Below are 26,087 nucleotides of genomic sequence, written 5' to 3'. Positions count from 1 at the left end.
TAGAATGGCTCAAATACAAAACACTGACAACCTCAGATGCTGGTGAGGATGTTGAGTGACAGAAACCTCCATTCATTGCTAGTGGAAATGCAAAATGGTATGGCCACTTTGGAAGGCAGTTGGACAATTTCTTACAAAACTAAACATTTTTCCCCATAAAATCCAGCATTTGTACTCCTTGTTATTTTCACAAATGAGCTGAAAACTTATACACAAAAAACCTGCACACAAATTTTTGTAGAAGATTTATTCATAACTGTTAAAACTTGGAAGCAATCAAAACAACCTTCAATAGGTCTGAATGGATAAACAAATAGTGGTACATCCATATAATGGATTAGTGTTTAGTGATAAAAAGAAATGAGCTATCAAGTCACAAAAAGACAAATGCATATTGCTAAGTATAAGTATTAAATGTATATTGCTAAGTGAAAGAAGCCAATCCCAAAGGCTATGTACTATGATTTCTATGATCTGACATTCTGGAAAAGGCAAAACTATAGAAACAGTAAAACAAGCAGTGATTATGAGAGATTTGGGGGGCGGGGAGAGGGGATGAATAGGTGGAGGACAGGGTATTTTTAGAATAGTTTGACTACCTTGTGTACCATCTGATGACACATATCATATTTATATATTTGTCAAACTTGTAGAATGTCTACCACAAAGAGTGAATCTTAATGTAAACTATGGACTTCAATTAATATTGTGTCAATATTGACTCATCAACTGTAACAAATGTACACACTAAAGCAAGATGTTAATAAGGGGAAACTCAGGGTGGAGTGCAGGATGGCATGGGTTTCATTCTACACTTTCCTCCTGTATTTTCTGTAAACCTAAACTTGCTCCAAAAACAGTCATTAATTTTTTTAAAAAGGTGGCTTGCATTGGTTTTGAGTATTGCATCCCATTCTAATTTATTTTTTCAAAAATAAACTACCATAAACTAAAGATCTATTTTTGCAGATTATAAAGGAAGTAGACATTTTTAGGAAAACTGCCCACTGTAAAAAAAAGGGGGGGGATATATTGTAAATTTTAATGTGCTACATAATATAAAGCAGAGATCTTAAAACTGCAAATTGCATGCCCTTTTCAAAGACTTCGTAATGGGTAATGGGGTATGTATAGTTTTAAAGGAATTCAATTCTGAGATCTTCAATTTTCATAGTTATTCTCTCCTAAAATTGACCTATTTGAAAATGTACCTATAGTCTGCGGGTTCTCTTTTCCCATTTGACTGAACTTGGCAGAGAGAAGGCATGGCTTTCATTCACCCTGAACCTTAGTGTGAGGCATTGCTCCCAAGGAAGGTGAGACTACATGACTACACTGTAGTCATGTAGGACTAGGTGGGACTACATGACCCATGACTACAGAACAACAACAAACTCATAGGGGCTTGCGCCTTGTTTCATAATTAGCAGGGAACAAACACACGGCAATGAAAGTGAGAAGACTATCCTAGAAACATGTTTGTTGGAATTAAAAAACGAAGTAAGACTTTCTTCTCATTGATTTGACAATGTTTGCCAATTATACTATATTATGAACTTTTTTCTATAAATCCTTATTCATGGTTTTGGTAAAAATATATTTAAAGTATACATTTCAGGTCAGAAATGATATCCTTTGTCAACTATTTATACTTACAATGAAAAATATATGTAAACATAAAAATGTATGTATGATAAGGTAAATGGTTTTAAAAAACTATTTTAGAGAATACTTAAACAAAATATATGAACAATATGATCCCTACCATGCCACTTAATATTACCTCACTTTTTTTTTTTTTTTTTTTAATATCGCTACTTCTGTTTCCTTTGTACTTGAACAAATTCGTGTTACTCAATGCCCGCTTACATAACTTCAGTTTTCAGCACTCTCTCCAAGTCGTCTTCAAGAAAATACCAGATACTATAAACATCCTCATCCTTCAATCTGAAAGCAACATAATATTTCTACCACTTGAAATTATAAAGCTGTAAAGTCAGTATTTATCTCTAAATATATAGTTCCTTAAAAAGAAGAGATGGGAATAAAAGAAGAGATGACACTAAACAAGTCAGTACCCAATTAATTTCATAGTTGATACAATGTAATTCTTTAAGTCACTCTTGTATAGTAAATATAAATTAAAAAATTGACATTGCATAAAACTAAAGGTGACTATAATTCAAAAGTTATAAAAGGAGTTGGTCTTTGGAGTCTGTTGTGGGTTAAACTGGAGCTTAGCCATTCACTCAAAATGTGACCCTGGGCAAGTGACTTAACCTTTCCAAGTCCCCTCATCTAACTTTGAGGACTAGTTGTGGGGATTAAATGGCACAATATAGGTAATGTGCTTGGTGTATTGTTGTCACTATTCAGTACTCAATAAATGATAGCAATAAGTGATCTCATTATTGTCATTACTACTAATACTAGCTCCCAAATTCGTTCATGCTTGTACATCATTGAAATAGGGAAGGGGAGGAAAATGAGATTGTCTGGGCTCAACTGAGACAAACTTATCAATTTAAAAGTGTTTTTTGAGCACTTAACCATGTGTCAGACTGTTCTAAGAAGAACAGAGAAAAATCCTTATTCTTGTGAAGCTTACATCCTAGAAAAGAAGATGAAAAATGCATATAATAAATGGGAGAATTATATAACATGTTAGAAGGTGGTAAGTGCTATGGAAAATACAGATCAGATCAAGAATAACTAGGAATGGCAGAATAGGGGTAAACTGCTACTTTGAAATGGATGGTCAGGAAAAGCTTCATTAAGAAGGTACTATTTCAACAAATATTTGAAGGTGAGGAAGTTAGCTCTGAAAAGATCTGAGAGAAGAGCATTTCAAGCAAAGGGAACAGGCAGCAAAGGCCCTAAGGGTTGGCATGGTCAAGGAACAGCAAGGAATACCAAGTGTAGCTAAATCAGAGCATCACAGGAAGAGGAATAAAACCTGAAATTAGAGAATTTAGGTGGCCACATGGTGGGGTCTTGGTGGTCACCAAAGGACTTTTGAGTGAGATGGAGATTTGATGGAGAGTTTTGAGCAGAGAAATGACATGATGTGTCTTATGTTTTAAAAGAATCATCCTTCTGGCTGCTGCATGAGAACAAGGAGATCAGGGGCAAAAGCAGGCAGCTAGTTAGGAGGCTATTACAATAATCCAGCAAAACATGATGATTGCTTGGACTGAATGCCAGCACTGGTGGTTAGTGAAAACTGGTTTCATTGTGAATATACTTTAAAGGCAGAGTCAGTAAGATTTCCTGCCAGACTGGATGTTGGGTGAACAGTGATTGTTTTAAGGAGGAGAAAAAAATTGTACTGTAAACACCTGAAAAAGATTATATGAATATAGTGTTTTCAGAGAGATGGGACTTCCACAGCTTCCCCAGTATAAGTACCTAAGAGGTCTAAAACTAATATGATGTTGTAATTCAATGATACTTGAATTTTTGAAAAAGTACATAAGAGATGTGAGAACAGAAACCATGTGGGATGTTTGCATTTCCCACAGGGCCTATAAATTTAACATTGTATGTGCTTAATAAATCAAGCACATTTTTTAAAAATTTAATTTTAAAATGTAAAAATTTTTTTACATTTTTTAAAAATTTACATTTATTAGTTGCTCTATCACAGTTCCTTTTCATTACTCTTGGTGGGGGGCGGACAAGAACTCTACCCACTTGTCACAATCTCTTTCCACTCCTGCCCTCACTCTTCATTTCTATTTAACAGTGATGATTTTTCCTGCTTGCAAAGAATTTATGTGCCAAGGAAATCAGATGGATACATAGCTACATTTTCTGTAGGATTAGCAATAAAAAGAGGAAAGAGGAAAAAGAGGGTCACAGCAATTACCAAGCATTTAGCTTCAGTAATTTCCACAGCTTCATTATTGCCACATTATGCACAAATACACCTACCATACATTTTTTTTAACTAGGTACCAGAAACCTGAATCAAATGATGATATTGTTACTGATATTATATAAACAGGTAATGTTCAGCTTTGTTTTGGTAATAGGGACAGAATATAAATTCAGTTCATAAATGTAAAATCAAATTGTTTCAGAATCCTGTTCCTGAATAAATCATGTTTAATTTTGTGTCTTCGAGTTTGAGAGAAAAAACATGCCCTGGCATTTTTCAAACAGGCCTTATGTGAAGACCTCAATGCTGTAGGGAAGAATGTTTTAGCTCCATTTACTTCCAATCCTAAAAGGCATAAATGGCAAAATGAAGAAAAATGGTTGGTAGGTCAAGCTAAAAAGGTGACTCATATTAATAGTCTTATAAATGAGACTTTCTATATCAAGTGTTTTGGCACAGCTTTCTAAATATATTCATAATACAGACTTCTACTCAAATTAGATAGAAATACATCTTTCCCCATATTATATCTTTTATTAAAGAAAATGTGTCAACCAAAGACATGGCGATGACTGGTAGCATCACACTTAGTCGTCCTATTAAAATGCCAAGAGCATGAAAGCAATTTAACACACCAATTCAGAGACAATTTTTTCCCTTATTTATTAAGTGAAGAATGTGTCTTCAATGCTCTGGTGTGACTCCTTCATAATAAACTTTTCAGGAGGTTCTACACAAGAGGTGCCTGGGTGGCTCAGTCGGTTAAGTGCCTACCTTTGGCTCAGGTCATGATCTCAGGGTCCCATGATTGAGCCCTGCTCAGCAGGGAGTCTGCTTCTCCCTCTACCTTGCCCCTCTACCCTACTCATGCTCTGTCTCTGTCTCTTAAACAAATGAATAAAATCTTAAAAAGAAAAAAGAGGTTCCACATTGATCTTGTTGAACTGTTTACTTATATTAAAAAAGCAATATCAGTGACTTTACTTTCTCCAATGCAACAACCAGACTGATGAATTGCTAACAGTATATCCATGCTGGATATCTCTAAAGGTCACACTTTGGTTTGTTTTTATGGTCATATACTACATCCCTTAGGTCAAAGGATATCTTAAATAAGTTGCAGCCTAACAGCATCTCTAAGAAATCCTCCGGTTGGGTTAAATGAACTAACAATGTACTTAATATATAATCAAAAGAACTGAGAAGAATAGCACATTATATTATATACTAGGAATTCCAAACATATTTGGTGTATTTAAAGAAATATTTTCAGGTATTTTCTTTTATATAATTCATAACTATACCTAGAAAGGTTTGACCATTAAAATAGTATAGTTTGGGGCGCCTGCGTGGCTCAGTGGGTTAAAGCCTCTGCCTTTGGTTCAGGTCATGATCCCAGGGTCCTGGGATCGAGGCCCCCATCGGGCTCTCTGCTCAGCAGGGAGCCTGCTTCCCTTCCTCTCTCTCTACCTGCCTCTCTGCCTACTTGTGATCTCTGTCTGCCAAATAAATAAATAAATAAAAAATCTTAAAAAAAAATAGTATAGTTTGTTACGATAACTGATAACAGGATGAGAGTTCATGCATCAAAAACATGGCTTATCAAAAGCTACTGCCATATCATGATAGTTTTATTAATTTCTGGCTTTTAGTCTTCCACCCTTAACAGAATATCATCAGTTCATAGGGAAACCATTTGAGAACATGTTATTAGAATTGTATAGTAAATGAACTATGCATGTAATGGCTGTTTGACTGAATTATTACTTCTAATTCACAGATGGTTAATAAAAGTAATTTCTGAGGAGTTTTATGTAGATTTACATAGTAACAGAATAAACACCATTTATAACAAATGCCATTAAAACAAAATCCCCTTACAACAAAAGACTTTCAAGTCCCAAATGATGGCTTATATATTTGTGAAAGTAATACTGATATGACTTCAATGTAACAAAACAACTTGTATGGTCCCTTAGAGACTTCTGCAATAGAGAAGCCCTTTATTAACTCATTGTAGTAACAATGAGATGAGTATAGGGTACACTTACGCTGGTTCCATCACCATTAATTACTTAAAACTGGGTCCAGTTGAGTAGGCTGGTGAAGGCCCTGGAGTGATCTCCAGAGGTATCTAGAGGTCTTCCTATCTGTATCCGAATTTAGAGTTGAAGAGTTCCCTATTTATAGTCATCAGCCTCATCCCTGCAACCTACCCTTCTCACCCACCTTTTATGTCCCCACCAGAAAAAGGAAAATGAATACTAAGTAGCTGAAAGACAGTCCCTGCTTAAAACAAAGTTCTTGGAGTGAAAGGATGGTAAAATTGTAGCAGACCTAGAACTTAATGACCTATATAAGCAGCTTGAAGCCAAACCTTAGGTCACATGACCACTTCAGAGGTTCACAGAATTTACTATGCAGCAGAGTCAGGGGAAGAGACGTGCTTTTCACAGTAAGTCTTGTTGCTTTCTATTCTTTGATGCTGCAACCGTTATTCACTGGGGAGCTCAATGTGCCATTAGAAAGGCTGTTATGTGTTTTGGGCTATTGAGGTTGAGTTAATCTGCACCTGCATACATATATGTGTCAGTGAAGGTTATTAGGTGCTAGACTAGGCTAGGCACTTGTTACATGCCTTTTAGTCTAACTGGAATAAAGTGGGGGGGGGATATCTTGTTTATAAGGACATAAAATCTTATATCTCAATTTAGTGAGCTATTATCTAAAATGTATTAAATCTATGAAATCACGTATAATATAGGATGTTTACTTTTAATGACTGATAATGTGTGATAATTTTTTCAGTGGTTTAAGTAATATGAAATGAATAATTGCATACTTCCCACTGTAAATCTTTAATACTTTCCAATGGCACAAGGCTAGTTAAATGATTTCTGTTCTCAGTCTTGCACATTAGATGAGCTATGAAATTCACCTTTTAAGTTCTGTTTGCTAGTGTAGACACTAAAAAATTAATTATTATTATTATTTTACAAAAGGCTTCTAAGTGGATAGCTGTGATTCCATGTGTATATGAGCAAAGAAACCATTTAACTAACTTTTATGGTTTTATTTTGAAAATTAAACTGATGTGTAAGGAAACTAAGGCCCTTTACTTTCTGTTTGAAATCTTTAATTATAAGCATTATACATTTGAAAGGCATCCTAAATTAGCTATTATCTTAGCCCTACCTTTATTTACTTTTACATAATTATCTTGGTGAAAGATATAATTATGGCATTATACAAAATTACTAACCCATTTTTTAAAATTTTTCCTAAGTGATAAACACATTACATATGGATTAAGGCAATAAATCTCCAACTAAAATAGCTAGGATTTAATTGAAAAGTGGAAACTAGAATTCCTATTTCTTGGTTAAAAAAAAAAACCACCTTATGAAAGAGTATTTGGGGGGGAAATAATGAACAAATCTTAAGATATAATTACAAATTTCTAATTATATAAAAATGTTTATTTTAATGCCCAATTTAGAGAAGAAAAACTGAGAACCATGTCTTTTAACACCATGGGAAAAGCAAAAGGGTCTCTTCGCTTGAATTTTTCATTTTGTATTACTGTGGTGTGTCAGGGTGACAGAATCACAATGTGACATTTTTATCCTCATATTTGATGTCTGCAGCATAAAATTATTACTCTTAGAGCGATGAGAAGGAGTGTCTTATTTAGAAAACAATGAAGCTTATTATACAATAATTGGAAGGAGAAATCATCTTCTGTAACTAGCAGAGTGGCTCCCAATCCTCTAAAGGAATGGTAAAAGAAGATGGCCAAGACATAACCCTTCCAAACTTAATTTTAAACAATGATCCAAATTATCATAAAATAATTAATCATGTTTCACTCAAGTGATAATAGATATAAATGTCAATTGACTAGGAACAATGAGTATGTAGGCCCATGGGATATTACTATCCAGTGTTATCAAGATGTTATCAACTTGGCACCTCCCCTCTATTTCAAGGGTATATTTTAAATGCTCAGTTGGTTTGGCTTTAATTAGTCATCCTGATGGGTATTCATACCCAGTCTTTACCATATGTCTATAGAGGTAAGAGGAAGAGATGACAGACAGGTTAAAAAAAAGCATTTAAATTTGAATTAAATTATTCAATAGTGTTTTAATACACTAAAAGCCAAAATTTCTCATGATAAAGGAGAGTTTTACATAAGCCAAAGATTTAGAAGGAAATCAATATAATGGTAGGGAAGAGTCCTTGGAGTGGAGAAGGAGCTAGTAAAATCTTCAAGGAGGAAAGATCAAGTTACATATCAAAGTTGTTTTTGTTTCTTTCTTTTTTTTTTTTTTTTAAGTTTTAGGTTGATATGGAGAAGTATTCCCAACCTTAAAGACAAGAAACAGTTGGTTAATTAGAGAACACTGAAATAGGCTGCTATGGCTACTATGCCAGGACCTGCATTTGGACTTTGAGAATTGATTACCTAATGCTCTTCCTCAAAGAGCAGACAACTCAGATACATATGGAGAGTTAAAGATGTAGTCAGGTTACAACATTGTACCTATACTCAACAATAAAATATTATAAAATTAAAAACTGGTTAAGAGGGTAGATCTTGTGTTAAGCGTTTTTTTTTTTTAAGGATTTTATTTACTTATTTATTTATGAGAGAGATAGAGATAGAGAGCTAGAGGAGAGAAGCAGAGGGAGAGGGAGAAAGAATCTGAAGCAGACTCAGTGCTGAGTGCGGAGTCAAACATGGGGTGTGATCTCAGAACCCTGAGGTCATGAACTGAGCTGAAACCAAGAGTTGGACACTAAACCCATGGAGACACACAGGCACCCCTCATGTTAAGTGTTCATATAACAAGTAAAAAAGAGAGAGATGTAGTCAGATATTTAGCAGATGTAATATTTTCCACATATTATTAGTTTTTTCATTCAACAAATATTTACTACCCCCCTACTGTATGCTACATCCTGTGTTAGGGGCTGCAGAAGCATTAGTAAACAAGAACATGCCATGATTTCTGCCACCAGCTTATGGTATAATAGACAGAAACAAAAAATTAAAATAATGTTTGTAAGTGTGAAAATAGAGGTAATTTACAAGGTACTCTAGGAGTATAGAGGTAGTCTACCTGACCTGGTTTTGGAGAATTAGGATAGACATTTTAGAGGAAGTAACATCTAACTAAAGACTGACCTGGCAAGAATACTTGGAAGAGGGCACCTGGGTGGCTCACTGGGTTAAGCCACTGCCTTCGGCTCAGGTCATGATCCCAGGGTCCTGGGATCGAGTCCCGCATCGGGTTTTCTGCTCGGCAGAGAGCCCGCTTCCCCTTCTCTCTGCCAGCCTCTCTGCCTACTTGTGATCTCTGTCTGTTAAATAAATAAATAAATAAAATCTTAAAAAAAAAAAAAAAGAATACTTGGAAGAAAGGGGAAATATGTTTGGCATTTACAAAAGACTTGGAAGTAACAAAATGGGCCACTGTGGGGCCTGCAGATCTAAGAGTCAGACTGCAACTTGGAGTTCAGGAGGGAGATGGGCTAGAGAGGTTGCCAGAGGCAAGCACTGGACTAGATTAAAAATTTACCTAAAAGCACCTCCATAAATATTTACTGAACGAATAAAAATCTATAGTTAATCTGGCTCTCACATAGTTAAGTCCTTGAAACTTCAAGTGACTCAGCATGTACATTATATTGAAATAACGAACATTTCATCCTAGGTTAAGATATTAAAAATCTCACAGAACTTCTCACATTTCTCTCTCTGTGACTCTCTCTCACACACACACACACAAACACACGCACATGACCCCAAAGTAAATCTCACCTCAACTTTTAAAGCAAAGATGAGGGAATTATTGTAGTGGGAAGGAACTATTCCTTCTTGATACAAGCAAGCGATTTGAGTGTTGTCAATCATTTAATTAAAAATCATCTGTAGGCACAATAATTTTATCTTATATGATGGTATTAAGACTTTTTTCAGGAAAATTTTATATCACATTTACTAGTAGGAATGAACATTTTCTTTTCTTGTCATATTTTTAATAAGATTCATGATGTACCATGCTCAGGCATATAAGTAAGTATATTTTTTAAAAATGTTGAAAAAAATGTTATATTAAAACCCAAAACAAAAAGTATAACTATTTAAATATTACACAAAACATCATTTCAATTTGCTTGTTTTCTAAATTTAAAATAAACATTCTGCTTTCCAAATGAAGCAATTACTTTTTCAGATCATAACTATTCAATAATTACCATTTTTAAATTTTTGAATATTTACTGTAAAGCAATGTAGTATCAACTTTTCTGATTAGAAAATAGATGCTTGTGGGAAAAATGGAAGCAATTTTATTTAAAAAAATGTGCAGATGCATCCTATAATAAAAAAGTACATTTAATGATCATATAATTAGATGGGAGGAGTAAGTGGGTATGATAAGATGAATGGATCACAGCTTTTACTGCCTAAGTTAAAATTTAACAAAAATTAAGGCTGCCTACCATTAGAATTGCTATATAAGTTAGACTTTTTTCATTTTGTTGCTTTGAAATAAAGTATATAGTTTATTAATTACTTTGATAGTACTCCCTTTTCTTCAGAAATATATGTCATAAAATATATTATGCAGCTGACTGGTAGAAATTACACAGTTGAAATAAAAAATGTGGAAATAAGGGCATCTGGGTGGCTCAGTGGTTAAAGCCTCTGGCTTTGGCTCAGGTTATGATCTCAGGGTCCTGGGATAGAGCCCTACATGGGGCTCCCTGGTCAGCAAGGATCCTGTTCCGCGCCACCGCCCCCCGCAACCAACCCTCCCCCACCTGCCCCTCTGCCTACTTGTGATCTTTTTCTGTCAAATAAATAAATAAAATCTTTTGAGAAATGTGGAAATAGATAAACAATTTACTTTGACACTTTTTTCAGGATACTTACTTTAGGTGATGTTACTGAAATCTCATATGACTCACTTGTAAAGTGTTTTTATTTCAACTTGTATTAGTTGAAATAAAAACAATATAGAAAATAATAAAAATTAAAATTTATATTTGTTAAAAATAATTTATATTGCATTAAAAATATGAGTGTTTCATTGACTATATTGACTAAATAATTATGTAATACTATAACATTTATAAAAATATCCAAATAAAGTTGATGGTTATTTGACATGTTACTTTAGAAAGGCTCTGTGCAACACATTGTGATTATATTCCCGCTTCATAAGATTATAGAAAAAATTGCCCTTATTAAAAGGAATCTTTCCAAGGGAATAATACACTTGAATTAAGAATAATAGACAATTAGGAATAAACTTATTAAGTGATTGCTCTGATAAGCTAATTGGTCAAACTTTGCAGGCCATCTGAGTATCTCTAGATTGAGTCACATTTCGACAATCCAGGACGGGTTAAAAAAGATAGCATTTTATTACAACTTCTATATGCGGTCTTTGAAAAATCATTTTAATATCCAAATGCCTTTGTTTAAATCATCTCAATCTTTTCTTTTACAATTTAAACCTCATATTCACTTTGTTCTGCATGTTTGTTGTTAAAACTAGCCTAATGATTAAACCTTCTATATACATTCTCGAAAATTACTTTAGATTTCTTGTTTTTCTAAGATATTAATAGTAAGCCCTTTAACATCTCCTTGTCCATCATCTCAAAATATTTGATAATTTCTGATTTCAAAGGAATCACAAAAAGAATATAGGGCAGTAAGGAAGTTTATTTTAAGGTCTACATAAGAAATCTTTATCAAAAAATTAAAATATTTTTGCTTCAGTGCTCAACTTATTATTCTTTTCGAATCTATTTTTTATCTTTAAGATAAATTTGGAAACTTGTTTTGAAAAATACTTTTATGTTAAAATGAGAAAATTAAACCCTTCTTAAAAATATTTTTTGTAATATGGAAATTTATTGAGATGGTTTAAGAACTGGTAAATTCTGGTAGGAGTTAAAATACTAACAGGAACTCTTTGATTTTTGATGATTGTGATATATAGATAAGAGAACATTTCAGAAAGCATAGATATTGTTTTTTAATGACCATGATTTTTAACTTCATGTGAAGCTAACCTATAGGTAGTACTTGTAAGGGCGGAAAATGTTCACCAAATATTTTTGGGTTAAAAAATATTTGTAGTATGAAAGCAAAACCAATGAAAATTGGAAAAATTAGAGAAAGAAAGAGAAATATCTCCCTTCTGCAGGCATAGTTTAAGTCTTGTTTCACAAATAAAAGGACCCTCCCTAGCATATGGAGTAGTTGCCATGTCCTCCCAGGGATGGTCTGTAGCTATGTTCACCTCAGGCTCATCAAGAAGAGGTGAACTGTCAAATATAATTTCAGTCATAGGGTGGTTTGGTTGAGACAGATTAGTGGTATGCAATCATGATAGATAGTTTATCCTAGTTCCAAAATGCCGCTTGGGAAATCTTGAACTCAAATGAACAGAGACTCAGTCATTATTAGTGTCAAAAAGGTATACAGAGACAAAATTTGGTTGGCAGCACGAAAGATGAATCAAGGCGAAAAAGTGGTCAATTGCACGTTCCAAATAGAAATTGAGAGGCATATTACAGTTTGGAAACACTTTAAATAACAGAAGGGTCATATATTATTAATTGTTCATTGATTCATATTTAAAACATGTTCCTCTAAAGTAATATATTTTTAGAAAGACAATATAAATTACATGTATTCTCTTGTTTCAAAATCTTTATTCTCACTGAGGTACAGATTAAAGAGGCCCCTCTTAGATACAGGATTAAGACAGAAAGATATTTCTAAAAATTTACATAATTTTTATTCTCTTTCTTTCAGTTGAAAATCCAAGAAATCAGACTTTTTAAGAGAAAAATGGGTTTTGTGGAAATATATTAACATTTAACTGTTACAAATTTGATGAGTTTCTTAGGAAGAAATCAGGATATACTATGGGCATAAACTTAGAATGTGGAAGAACTTAATGCAAAGAACCTTCCAAACATTTTCTAAACACTGGAGAATATACATTTATAAATTGTAAAATATATTATTCTATTAGCAAACACAAACTTTGGTATCTTTAAACCACCCCCCCAACCCAACTGAATATCCACAAAAAGAATGTCCTCGAGTGTCACTGCCTGAAGTGATATGCTCTGACAAATCTAACAGCTCTTTCTGTGTCATTCCTAATGCACTTGTCACTCAGTATTATCCATCCTCATTAATGACAATGGGAAAGTTTATCTTGGGAACACGTTTTAAATCATCTACTCTTTACAATGGGACCATGAAATCTCTTACAAAACATGAGGCGGGAACTACTCTGACAACAAAACCCCTTCCTGGCAGCTTTATTCTTAATTCCTGTTCAAGGAGTAATCTGTTTATTATAAAATCATACAGAACAATATATTAAACAGAATTTGAAACAAGAATAGCTAGTGTGATTTTCAAGCTTACAAGTATTTTTACAACATTTTTATTAGGCTGAAAACACTAAGTTGAGTCCTTTTTGTGTGGTTTCATGCAATCTTCTTTTCTATTGTACATTATAAACACCTTTGAGAAGGATTGATTTTAGCTAATTTTAAAACAATTCACAAAGGTCAAAGACATTAATCTTTACTTAATTATTTAGAAAATAATAGTAGGCATTAAAAGCAATTTTGAGTAAAACTGTCCTCACATGTTTAAATTTTCTAACTAAAATGGCAGAAGATTCCAACCCAAGACTCACACAGCCTAAAAAATATTCTGACCAGCCCCCAAGTTACTTTAAATATATTTATATTTTAAGCTTTAACATGCTCTTATTTCCTTGCTTAAGAAATTCCTACAGTTTAAAAAAAAATGAAGTGAAAAATAAGCAAGAATTCTTGATCCATAGCAGCCACTCAAGCCTTCTGTTTTAACTTGGCTATCAGTTACAGTGTGGATAATGAGTAGCTAATCTTTCTTTGGTATACTTCTGCTGATAAAATCAAAACTTGTTAGAAATATATTCTTATGCTTCCTATTATTCAGTCATTAAAATTTTAATGCTACATTTTGATTAATTTACTTATGATAAAACAATCTTATATAGATTACAATAAATTTGAAAAATCACACTTAGTGTTGATTTTCTCCCTTTTAATCATCTGAAGCTCATTTGTGAATTCAAATATGCTAGAAACAAATACTGATTTTCAATATTTAAATTTCATGGACCTGTAATTCATGAAGACTTTTTAGCCTCAGAATTCAAGTCTAACAAAAAATAAAAGTTTCCTTTAAAGGATACTCTAAAGATTTTATGTGTTTCATGTTTAAGATTGTGAGTTAAATGTACATAAAGAGCAGAAGATGGTTAATTTAATTTATAATGTTTTGTAAAAGAAATATAAAATCTAAGGAAAAATAAGAAGATGTACATGTAAATTATAATTGTTTCTCATATATTAGGTGTTTATTAGGAAGGCCAAAATAGCAATTAATGTGTGGCTTCAGAAAGTACAGTTATTACTAATGTGATGGGTGGGAAGTTGCTTTAGCATCTCAAAGAATGTTCTAGCAGCTGTAGTTGGTAGAGAATGAAATGGGGTGCCTCCAAGAAAGTGGGTTCCTCATGAATACAGAGAGGCTGGGTGAGAAAATATATGCCTACAATAAGAAGCTGGCTTTGAAGCACTATGAGCTCCCTTCTGATTTTAGCATTTTAAGAAATCTAGGTTATTTTCTCAAAGAGACACACCTGCATTATTAATTCAGAAAGTGCAAACTACACATTAAGTGATTATATGAATTTATTATTACTCAAAGCGTAATTTAAAGACTATCAATCATATCCTCTAAATGACAGCTCTTTCAGTAAGTTTTGTTTAAATTGTGTAGTGTTCTAAAGAAGTGGTTCTTATTTATAGCAAACTTTCTCTGTAAATGACCAGGTAATAAATATTTTTTTGGCCTTGCGTGCCGTAAGATGTCAGCTTAGTGATGCAGTGTGAAAGCAGCCATAGACAATTCATAAACAATTAGGCCTGGCTGTGTTCCAATCCAAGTTTATTTGAAAAAAAAAAAAAAAAAACAGTGAGGCTTGATTTGGCCCATAGGTCATAGTCTGTGAACTTCATGCTTTAAAGCATCAGGGGCAAAGTTGACTTAATAATGTTTTTACTTAGGTATTTTTATGTGAACCAAACCGTAAGAATCTTTCCAATAAAATGATGGGAATGTTATAATATATTTGAGTGCTAAAGCAAAGAAATGGCTCATATTTACGGTACTATGAAGAGTAAATCACACTTCCAAAATATCTTTACATGTACTCTTTCTGTTTCTTGAGTAAATTACACATTAAGTCAATAGACCCGATGAAGGAAAATGCATTCAGCTATAAATTATGCACCGTAGAAGATTTTCTTCTGAATATAATTGTCCTTAAATTTCTATCTGGGCCAGAATGGTTTCCCAGGAGGAAATTCTTAAGAAGTCAAACTAAAGAATTAGGTTGGGACTTGTCAGCTCTCTGTGTACAAAGAGATCAGTGGGATCATTCTTCAGTAATGATATTTCTGATGATTTATTATTACAGAAGTGATATTAGCTGCCTTATTAGCAATGTGCATTTAAATCTGAACTTAACTAAAATGTTGTATTTATCTTCTATTGTACATAATTATTTCATGCTTAACTCCTGAGTCTCATGAATCTTTTGTAATATTTTTCTGTTATAAGCCATATAGGCAATAAAATCCACTCCATTGGCCCAAGAAGACCAGGGATATTAAAAGGCAATTACTGGGTCAAAGGGGATTAGAAGGTATAGGTACTTTAAACCCAAGAATCTGAACTGATTCCTGTCAGCTCTGGGCAACTTTTACAAATTTGGAAAATTTATTATAAAATCTTTTAAGATGAAGCATTCAAAATAATTTTCAAATGGCAATAAAATGACAGTAAGGAAGTAATGATTCAAATAGAGTATCAATCACTTTTTGGTAACTAAAAATTATTATGTATTTCCTCACTTTCTATCTGATAATTCTGAAGAGTACAGCTTGACTTCACTTTGGTAATAATGGTTCATTGTATTATTAGCTGATTTTGTTGATTTTTTGTTGAAGTATGACTGGTACACAATATCCTGCTAGTTTCAGGTGTACATCATTGTGATTTGGTATTTTTATACATTATGAAATGATCCCCATGATGTCTAGTTACCATCTGTCACCAAAGTTATTATATTAGTGACTATGTTCCTATGCTGTACATTATAACCCCACGACTTCTTTCTTTTTATAACTGGAAGTCTGTACTTCCTAATCTCCTTTCTCTACTTCTTCTCTCTCTCCCAACCCTCCCCTGTCTGATAATCAACAGGTTTTTTTTTTTTAAGGTTTTATTTATTTATTTGACAGACAGAGATCACAAGTAGGCAGAGAAGCAGGCAGAGAGAGAGAGAGGAAGGGAAGCAGACTCCCTGCTGAGCAGAGAGCCCGATATGGGGCTCGATCCCAGGACCCTGGGATCATGACAGGTGCCCTAACCAACAGTTTTTTTCTTGTATCTATGTGTCTACATTTGGTTTTGTTTGTTCATTTGTTTTGTTTTTAGATTCCACATATAAGTGAAATCATATGGTATTTGATTTTCTCTCACTTATTTCATTAACATAATGCCTTGCAGGTCCATCCATATTGTTGCAAATGGATCAGCTGCTGTTTTGAAGGTTATTTCATTTATTTGAGACCTTAGAAATAGATTAACCATTTATGCAAACGGTATTAGCATTATCAGACTATTACATATAATCCGAAATGGTGAGATTTTATTATTTATTATTTTTATTTTTTAAAGATTTTATTTATTTAAGAGAGAGAGAGACTGAGAGTGAGCATGAGCAAGAAGCAGACTCCCTGTTGAGCAGGGAGCCCAATGTGGGACTCGATCCCAGGACCCTGCTATCATGACCTGAGCAGAAAGCAGCTGCTTGACTGACTGAGCCACCCAGATGCCTCATAAATGGTGAGAGTCATGCGAATATGTTTTGAGCACTGTCAAGAGGACATTCACTCATTCATTCATTCATTCATTCATTCATTCAATATTTTTTGAGCACATACATGATCAGGCACTGAACTAGGAAGAGGGGAATATGGTGATGAGTAAAACAGACATAAGGTTAAAGCATTTATGCCCTTAAATGAACATGTTTTCCCAAAGCTTCGGTATTTTATGTAAGAGGCTTAAGCATGATCATGACGTTTTCACTATGCTAAGGAAGTATGGCAGCAAAGCCAAACAAAACATTGTGAAGAGTGGACAATCGAGAGCTAAACAACAAGCACAGATTACTTAGATCAGGGATATTCTCGGCTGCTTGCATCATGTTTGCCCTTAATGACTGGCCTTAGTATTTTTTTTTAAAAAATTTTATTTACTTATTTATTTGACAGACAAGTAGGCAGAGAGGCAGGCTGAGACAGAGAAAGGAGGAAGCAGGCTCCCCCCTGAGCAGAGAGCCTGATGCGGGGCTTGATCCCAGGACCCTGAGATCATGACCTGAACTGAAGGCAGAGGCTTTAACCCACTGAGCCACCCAGGCGTCCCATGACCTTAGTATTTTCCTACAAAAATCAGTTCTACAGGTTTTTGAAGGGTGATTTATCATTATTCATTTGATTCTTGACTAAAACCCATTATTAAATTACTTTTGTTTGACCCAGATTTGATTTGGCACGGGCTATAAATTTAAATTTTTTGATAGTACCCAGCAAACTCCAAAACAATTAGGGGTGTATAGTTGTGTAACTGAATGGCCAAATTCAGAGGAAAGAATCTAGAAAGTGCTGAATAAATTAATTATTAATTTGATTTTGAGAACAAAAAATGATTTACACCTCTTATATTTGTGTATGTATGTGTGTATACATATCAAACATAAAATCTAAATGTATTAAAATTACTGTAATGTACAAAATATTTTAATCATTAGTTTCATTTTTATCCTAAAATCTTAATTTATTGAAAAATCAGGTGAGTGAATTCATTCAGCACGGATCATTCCTAATACTTTATCTGCACCACCGTTTGTCTCCCTCAGCGCATTGGCAAGGCTCTGAAAAGTAATGAAAATAAACACTGTCTAGTTTGATTACTTTTTCCTACCTTTCCCTTAGAAATATTGGACTTCAATACAGAAAAAAATGGAGTATATACATCTTAGGCATTTAAAAACATGCTAGCTTTATGGTAAAGAACATGTGAACACTGCTGCTGTGCTATGCTTTTCTGTATCTGGATGTGATCCAGGTATCTAAACAACTGTGTGCTTATGTGCAGGTTTCCTTAAAAACTAGCTACATGTTTTAGTAATTTTCTATAATTATATCAAGAATATAGCACTAGTGCATTTGGTTTTGCTCAGTATCTTAGCAATCTGTTTGTAAAAATATTAATAAACTAGTATGGTGTTAGCTTTTCCCTTTGCCCACTGAATACAAGAGAAGTTGACCCATTTATTTACAGGCTCAACAAGGGCAATCCATTTCATGCTATAGCACTGACCCTTAACAAAGATCTTGTAAATGAGTAGCCTATTACAATATGTACAAGTGACCTTTAATTGCACCAAAAGGCTTTTTGTGACAAGGGTTTTCAATGCTACACCGTAGCTACAGTATAAGCTGGTAAAATATTTCTTAGGTTGTTGAGCGGATATATCAACAACACATCTCCCTATCAAAAAAAAAATACATATATATATAAAATTTGAGGCATTTAATAGTCTCCATTATAATAATGCCTTTTAAATGACTATTGATTGGAAGAATAAACTATTTTTCCAATCACGGAAGAATTAAATATTTAGAACTCACATAAAATAATTCATTCATTAAAAATGTAATAAAATACAGCTTCATTTTTAATAAAATAGCCTTTGGAAAAAAAAATAGTTATTTCAAACTTGGCACTAGGTTCATTTTATAATAGAAAAATTTAAACTTAGTAAAAGACAACTCTTCTTGGAATTTTCACAACTTAGAAATGTTTAGGGAATAATCACATATCCAACAAAACATGTCCAAATACTCAAATACATTCCAAAAGTTATTTATATTAAGTAAAGATATTTAAAGCAAAATTTCAATGAAGTATAGGGTCAGATATTACCACTGATTTACTCAGAAATTTCTGAATGAGTGCAATATATTTTTGACAGTCTCACAAAAAAATGAAACCAAATACTCAATTTCATTAAACCTCTCATATTAAGTATCTTATTTCTGGAAGGCTCATGACAAAATGATTTAGTCTGATGCTCTACAACAATGGTGGGCTGACTTGACAGCACCTGACAAAACAGTTCAGTGAACTTCACTAGACCAGATACAAAGAACCTGAACCAGCTACTCTATGAAATGTCCACTGTGGCATGGAGTTATGACAGTAATAACTCTGATGAAACTTTAATTTCTACTTAAATAAGAGTACTGCTTTACTAGTTTTGTGGCTAAAAGCATTTCCGTTACACCTCAGTTTCTCTTAATTAGTCTCTTAAAAGTTCTATCTTGTAAAAACTAAAAATTTATATTTAATCTCATATTTCCTTAATGAGGAACATTTTTTAAAAAGATTTTATTTATTTACTTGACGGAAATCACAAGTAGGCAGAGAGGCAGGCAAAGAGAGAGAGGGGGAAGTAGGCTCCCTGCTGAGAAGAGAGCCCGATGCAGGGCTCCATCCCAGGACCCTGGGATCATGACCTGAGCTGAAGGCAGAGGCTTTAACCCACTGAGCCACCCAGGCTCCCCATGAGAAACATTTCTTATCCTAAACTGTAGAGACTTTTTTAGTAATACTGATCAATAAAAAAGGGAAATAGTTTGCAATCATGAGATTTATTGCTTAACTTTGCTTAAAGATGGTATTTGAAATACTTTTAGTAAATGAAACATTTGCAACAAAAAAAGAAATAGGTATTAATATGAATGGATTAAACCTTCATTAGACCAAGTTATGATTAAAAAGGAGGCAAAAAAAGAAATTTTAGAAAACTGAGTTTGTTATCTTACTACCTTATAAATTATATATGCCTTATTTATCTCACAAGATGATGCTTCAAAGATTATATATATAAAATAATTCAGAAAAAATATAACAACATGGTAACTATGAGCAAATTAGTATTTGCAAAAATACCTGCATGTTGAATGCAAGTGAATACAAAAATACAATAATATTACACTGAAAGTAAGTTTTGGTACTTCTGAACCATATCAAAATAGTAAACCAAAGCAAGGGAACCCTGTTTCTTTGTATAGAAATATTTTCCCCACATTATGTAGCTAAGATCTAGAAATTCTACAGAGGTGGTTAGTGCTTTAGGGAATGGCTTTATAGTTTGGCAAATTAATTTTTCTATTAAAATACACTACCAAATACCAGAAATTAGTAAAAAAAAAAAAAAATAAGGAAAAGAACAATCTTGCAATGCTAATGTTATATAAGGGAGAATTTATGGTTAATTCATTCTGAATTTTATAAGGTATTTTATAAAAATAGAGTAGAAATGCTAGGGGCACAAGAACTTTTAACATGAATGTTAAAAGATTATATATCAGTGTGTGTGTATATTTTTGTTCTTCTTTATGTCTCACGGCAGAGGCTTTCTGGCTCATGCACTGAAGATGGGATGGCAGGGCACTGTGGGGCGTGGTGAGTAGTTGTTGTTTCAGAGCCCAGGCTCTGGTAGAAGTGTCATTTCTGTCAGTTATTAACTCTGACCTTGGATAAGTTAGGTTACTTGATCTCTTTGAACCTTAAGTTTCTTCAATTATAAAATGTAGATACTCGTGGTATACAGTAGTTGTGAGATCTCTGAGTAATGCCTAGAAAGCACTTGCGGTAGTCCTAGGACCCTGCTAAAGAGTCAATAAAACTTATTTTTAAATCAATAATAATTAACAGAGCTCCTGAACACGTTAACTTTCCAGTGTAACTCTGTACATGGAGTTAAAAGATCTGGATTTAATGCTAGCTCTGTGACTTTGGGAAGGTCACACAACTCCTTATATTTCCTCACATTAGAATGTGTGTACTAATCCAATGGCAAGGGCTCCTGTGAGTATCAAATAAGAGGTAGATATGGTAGTGTATGTGAAAGCACCAACACAATGCCTAGAATAAATGAGATACCCAATACATGTTTTTAAATATACTTACGGTAGACATGAATTACTCTAAAATTAGTACTTTAACAATTCAACCAGTATTTGTGGAATACCTCCCACGTGTGCTTGGGATTTTGCCACAAAAAAGACAGACTATGTTCCTAATCTTGTGAAGCTTACAACAAAAAAGGCTGAATCATGTTGAAAAATAATAAACTAACTGATAATTAATTGTAGTAATACATGTTACACTGAGAATTAAAATAGGGTATGTGATAGCAGATAACAGAGTGAATACTTCAAATGGGCCAGTCAGGGAAGATCTCTCTAAGGAGACTGAGATATTTAAACTGTGATCCAGTGACAAGAAAAAGCCATGAAAGGATGGAGGCATGAACATTCTGGACATACACTGTGCAAAGATCTTGAGGAAGGACTTAAGATATTTTGGGTACAAAAGTATCCCCAAAGTTACCTATATTAATCACAAAGCTAATGGATACCATATTTATTAAGCTCTAGATAAGTTCTTTCTCTTCTAGGCATTTTGGAGGTTTTATTAGTAAAATATATGTTCTCACCTTCTACCTGTTGAAATGGGGTAGCCATGATTTGTCATTATTTTTTGTTTTCTATTTTTCTATCTTCCTCAGACACCATAAATAGCACATTGTGGGGGTAGTGGTTTAGGGAATATCATATAAACTGGGTGAGTTCTGCTACAGCAGTTCTACAAATGCTTTAAAAAAAAAGCCTTGAAATACTGCAATATGGTTTTCCTGGAACCATACAATAAAATACATACAGAAGTGTTTATATCTGCAAAATTCAGGATAGAAGACAGAGGATTTTTTTCCTCTTTGTATCTATCCTTAGACGATGCTGAATCTGTACCATCCTAATCTCAAAAGCGAGATTGCTGGACAATAGGTACCACAGAATCTTTAATAACAGACTCATGAACTGAAAACTATGTGGCAAGATTCTAAATATTAGACTTTTGCTTTGTGTCACCATCTTGATGACCATATTCCGAACATATTTCTAATATGTAGTATGACTTAGTATAAAAATTTGTGCAATGTGAACCATTAGAGTCTAAGTTCAATTTATAAAATGACCCTTTTTATATAAAAATTATTCACAGTCAAGGTGTCATAAAATAATTTAAAATACTTCTCAAAGAAAGAGGATTTATTTGATGTGATTTATTGGATGTAACAATGTCTAAGTTTTATATCTCAGGTGTTGATGACCATACAGAAACTTTAAGAGCTATAATAGCCAAACATGAATGTACTCTTCCTTGCCAAATGAAGCAATGATGTTCGGCTAGCCCAACTCACAGGAAGCATGTGAAGTGAACACAAAAGCACACAGGCCCTATGCTGCCTAAGGGAAAGTCAGCAAGATGGCAGCTTCAATCATTCGGAATAATACTAAAGCAGCCTTAGGCTTTTCTCAGAATGGAAACATGTCACTATTACTGCAATATTCCAACAAATCAGAATGCAGAGAAAAGAACACTTATGCAATCACATCCTAGAAGGGCACTTTACTCAACATTTAAGTGGAAAATAATTATAAAGAAATTTCAGAAAAATTGTCAGTGAAAAAAAATGACTCAGAGAAAAATGTTTTTTCTTTTAATGCACTTAATAGATTTTTTAAAAGCTTACCACTTAGAATTTCTTTTTACATTCTCCTTAAGGAATTATTAATATAAACACTAATTTTTATGAAGTGGTAAGTGAAAAGTTTGGGATTCAGGCTGCCAGTAAGAAATATTCATTTTCCTTCTGATACAGTACTATTACTTCGGAAGTTTGATCAAAGGGGATAAAGTTCCCCAACATTTATATAGGAAGTTAAAAAAATGCTTCAAATATTTTGGGAACTTACCTAATCAGTATACTTCTAGCATGTGTCTAGTCATGTAGCCATCTTTGGTCAATCATCAAAAAATCAAAGGCAAATTGGCATGACTCAACCCTAACTTTAATACCGCATGATTGTGTCGTGTAAGCTTGTTTTGTGTGAGAGCTGCTGTGGTTTTAGTAGAGAGATTAACAACCGGACCTAAGCTGGCCTCCAAACCTTGCCCTGCTGATGCCTCCAGCTCTTTGAAGTCTGACCATCATACCTGGCAAAACAACAGTGAGAACCAGGGTGGTGTCAGATCTAATCAAGTTGTTCGCTGCAGCAGAGCTAACTATGGGGTTCACTAATTGGCCCAATTGCGGATTATACCTTTTGCTACAGATTCAAGACAATAATTTAGTTAAATGATGTGTTTTTTTTTTCTTATCTCTTCTAATTAAGATTCCAATGTGGGAAGAAATAGGATTAGACAGAGTCTCAAAACTGTGTTCCCCTTAAGGTGGTATGCACTTTTGATAGGCTCACTACGACATGTGAAATATAAAAGAGCACAGTCTTACCAACTTCTGGAGAATCTGTGAAACCTGTATGACCCTACTGGATGTCTACCTTACTTAGGAAATAAAGTGTAAATATGGGGATGGTGATATAACGAATATATTAAGATGTAAACATGTACAAAATGACATTTCCATTGTTAAAGAATGCTAATTTGAATTTACTTTTGACAAGTGATTTGATCTGGATGAACAGATGCACATGTTCCTCTTTGATTTTCTTTTGCTAACTGTAGTATATCTGGGAATTGAATATTGCAGTATTTGTAGAGGGCATCATTATCAGAATTGGTATATTGGACTATATGGTCCCTCATGCTACGACTTAATGCTCTTGAGTCAGACATTTATGTTTCCGTTATTTTTCTTTTTAGTGACATAACTGTTAATTGACAAGTAAGTAAGTTAACCAATCCTCTCCTGTACCTCCAGGTATAGTGAACAGTCCCCTTTCTACCTCCTATTTAAAACCGGAAAGACTATTGGTACAAAACATAGGCAAGTAAGGAAACCTAGGACCAAAGATATCAGGCAACTCTACATTGTCCAACATTGTCATAGTGACTACAAGAGTCTATGGTTTTACAATATGTAAAAATTTCAGATAATTCTACTGAATCATATCAAGTATACTGTAGTACTATATAAAGCTGATTTATACTGATGGCATATAATATTTTGGTCTCAATATACCTAAGAAGGAGTTTTCTAAGTAAGTGCATCAAAAATAGTGGTTATTTAATAAATAGTGGTTTATCAGTTCTTCTGTGAGAAAGTTTTTGATGACTGGAGACCCGGTACTGGAGTCCTGTGTTCTGAATTAGGGGCAAAATATTAAAGACAATCTTGAGTAAACTTAATCTATTTTGATTTTCTGGACTGTCAATATTCATTTAATGTGCAAAACCCACATAAATAAACTACTTATGATAATTACTATTTTGGGACCAATTAAAACCTATGTACATATTGTTTTACCTTATTTTTGAAAATTTGCTGTTATGATATCATCAAATTAAATGAAGCCACATTTCAAATCCTATCAAATCTTACTTGTTTAGGTATCACAATTACATCATAATGACTAATATAAGAAAAAACTGGCTAATGATGATCCCAACATCAGAGAAAGCAAAAAATTACAAAACTGAAAAAAAAAAAAAAAAAAAAAAGAACCAAACAAGTCTAAGTAGTTATTTCAGCTGGGAAGTGAAGCTATGTACCCAAGTTATATTTCTAAAGGAACTTAATGAAGAAAGTAATGTTTATATATCACTTGCCTGGTGGAGTTTATATAATACTTATAGCTGTATTGTTTGGGCAAGTTTTCAGACTCTGTAACTTATCTATCCATATATGTATTTCAGCAAGATTTTATACCTGCTAAGTGTATGCTCTGTTCTTAGTTCTGGGACAGATAGGAAGATGAAAAAAACATAGTTTCTATATATTGAGTTTATTATTATATCTTAGTAAAGCCTTTTGTTATAAAATATTCAATTACCATATAGTAAGTATAAGTAAGCCAGTAGAGGGCCTGGTACACAATAATGGCTTAATAAATCTTGCTATGATTGAATAAAGGTTATGTGGTAAGGCCAAGAAATAAGTAGCATGTCATGGTTAATCAAATATGCTAGACAGTTACATTGTACAGTTTATAAGGATTATAAATTTTTAAAGAATTGGAAAGCTATTTTTTTTTAACCTGAAGCCAGACTGAATCAACCTTAAATTTTCTCTTTTACCTATCCAGAATGCGTGCCAGGATTTTAGTGTCATTACTAAAGATATGATTCCTCTACGGTTTTTGTAGAGGGGTGAATTTATAGAGCTTCATAACTGACGAACACTAGGTATTAGTAAAAATTTACTGTGATTAGATAAATGCTTCCACTTGAGTCTGAATAATACAAATACACAGTCCAAGAAGAGATAAATATTCTTTTGCCTTTTCCAAATAACTCAGAAATATTAAAGACTGCTGTTTAAAGCTGCTCTACTTGTTAGAGGCCCTTGGTGGCTGTTAGTAAAAAAAAAAAATAATAATAAATAAATAGATAAATAAAAATTTAGTTTTCATCTATAAAAAAGAGTTTAAAAAATCAAAGAAAGGGTACCCTAAAAATAGAGATGAAGATATTTTCCTGGTTTTTTTTTGCTCCTTGTTTCCAACATGCCAATTTTGAGACTGTGTGACTGATAAGAAAATTCCACCATGTAACAAATCTACCTGTATGGAATCAGAAAACATATCTGCTTTCCCTGCTAAACCACCTTTCTCTTCTGAAAGTAGAATGTAGATTCAATGTCTGCTATATTAGAATCTCACACTTTATAGACTAGTACATATTTTATTATTTTTATTTTATTATTATTTTTTAGTATCAGTTTAAAAATTTTGTTGTGCATATTAAAATAATGTCACTTGATAGATAAATTTTCCCCTAATAAGGGAATCCTCTTGTTTCCAGTTTCTACAATATATCACCAAAGACTTGCTATCTGTTTGGTTATGTATTTTATAAGGTACAGTGCTGTATTTAAATCATTTAGTTTTATGTGAACCACATGATTTTACCTTGTTATAATTATATCTATATATG

General features: G+C 33.3%; 1 protein-coding gene across 2 annotated transcripts in view; it reads right to left on the bottom strand.

Annotated features, from left to right (window-relative positions):
* The window catches only part of ELP4 (elongator acetyltransferase complex subunit 4), a 247,008-nt gene that overhangs the window by 93,868 nt on the left and 127,053 nt on the right, over positions 1-26,087 (bottom strand). Inside the window, exon 10 of one of the 2 annotated variants that reach the window (XM_032359365.1) lies at positions 19,643-24,296. The exons of the other annotated variant lie outside the window; for it this stretch is intronic. Coding sequence (XP_032215256.1) covers positions 24,216-24,296 — 81 coding nt within the window. The 3' untranslated portion in view covers positions 19,643-24,215. Of the gene's footprint in view, positions 1-19,642; positions 24,297-26,087 lie in introns of those variants that run through there. 2 annotated transcript variants of the gene reach the window in all.

This window comes from Mustela erminea, chromosome 9 (assembly GCF_009829155.1).
Source record: "Mustela erminea isolate mMusErm1 chromosome 9, mMusErm1.Pri, whole genome shotgun sequence".
In the NCBI taxonomy this organism is placed as follows: domain Eukaryota; kingdom Metazoa; phylum Chordata; class Mammalia; order Carnivora; family Mustelidae; genus Mustela; species Mustela erminea.
This window is presented reverse-complemented; position numbering and strand designations above follow the sequence as displayed.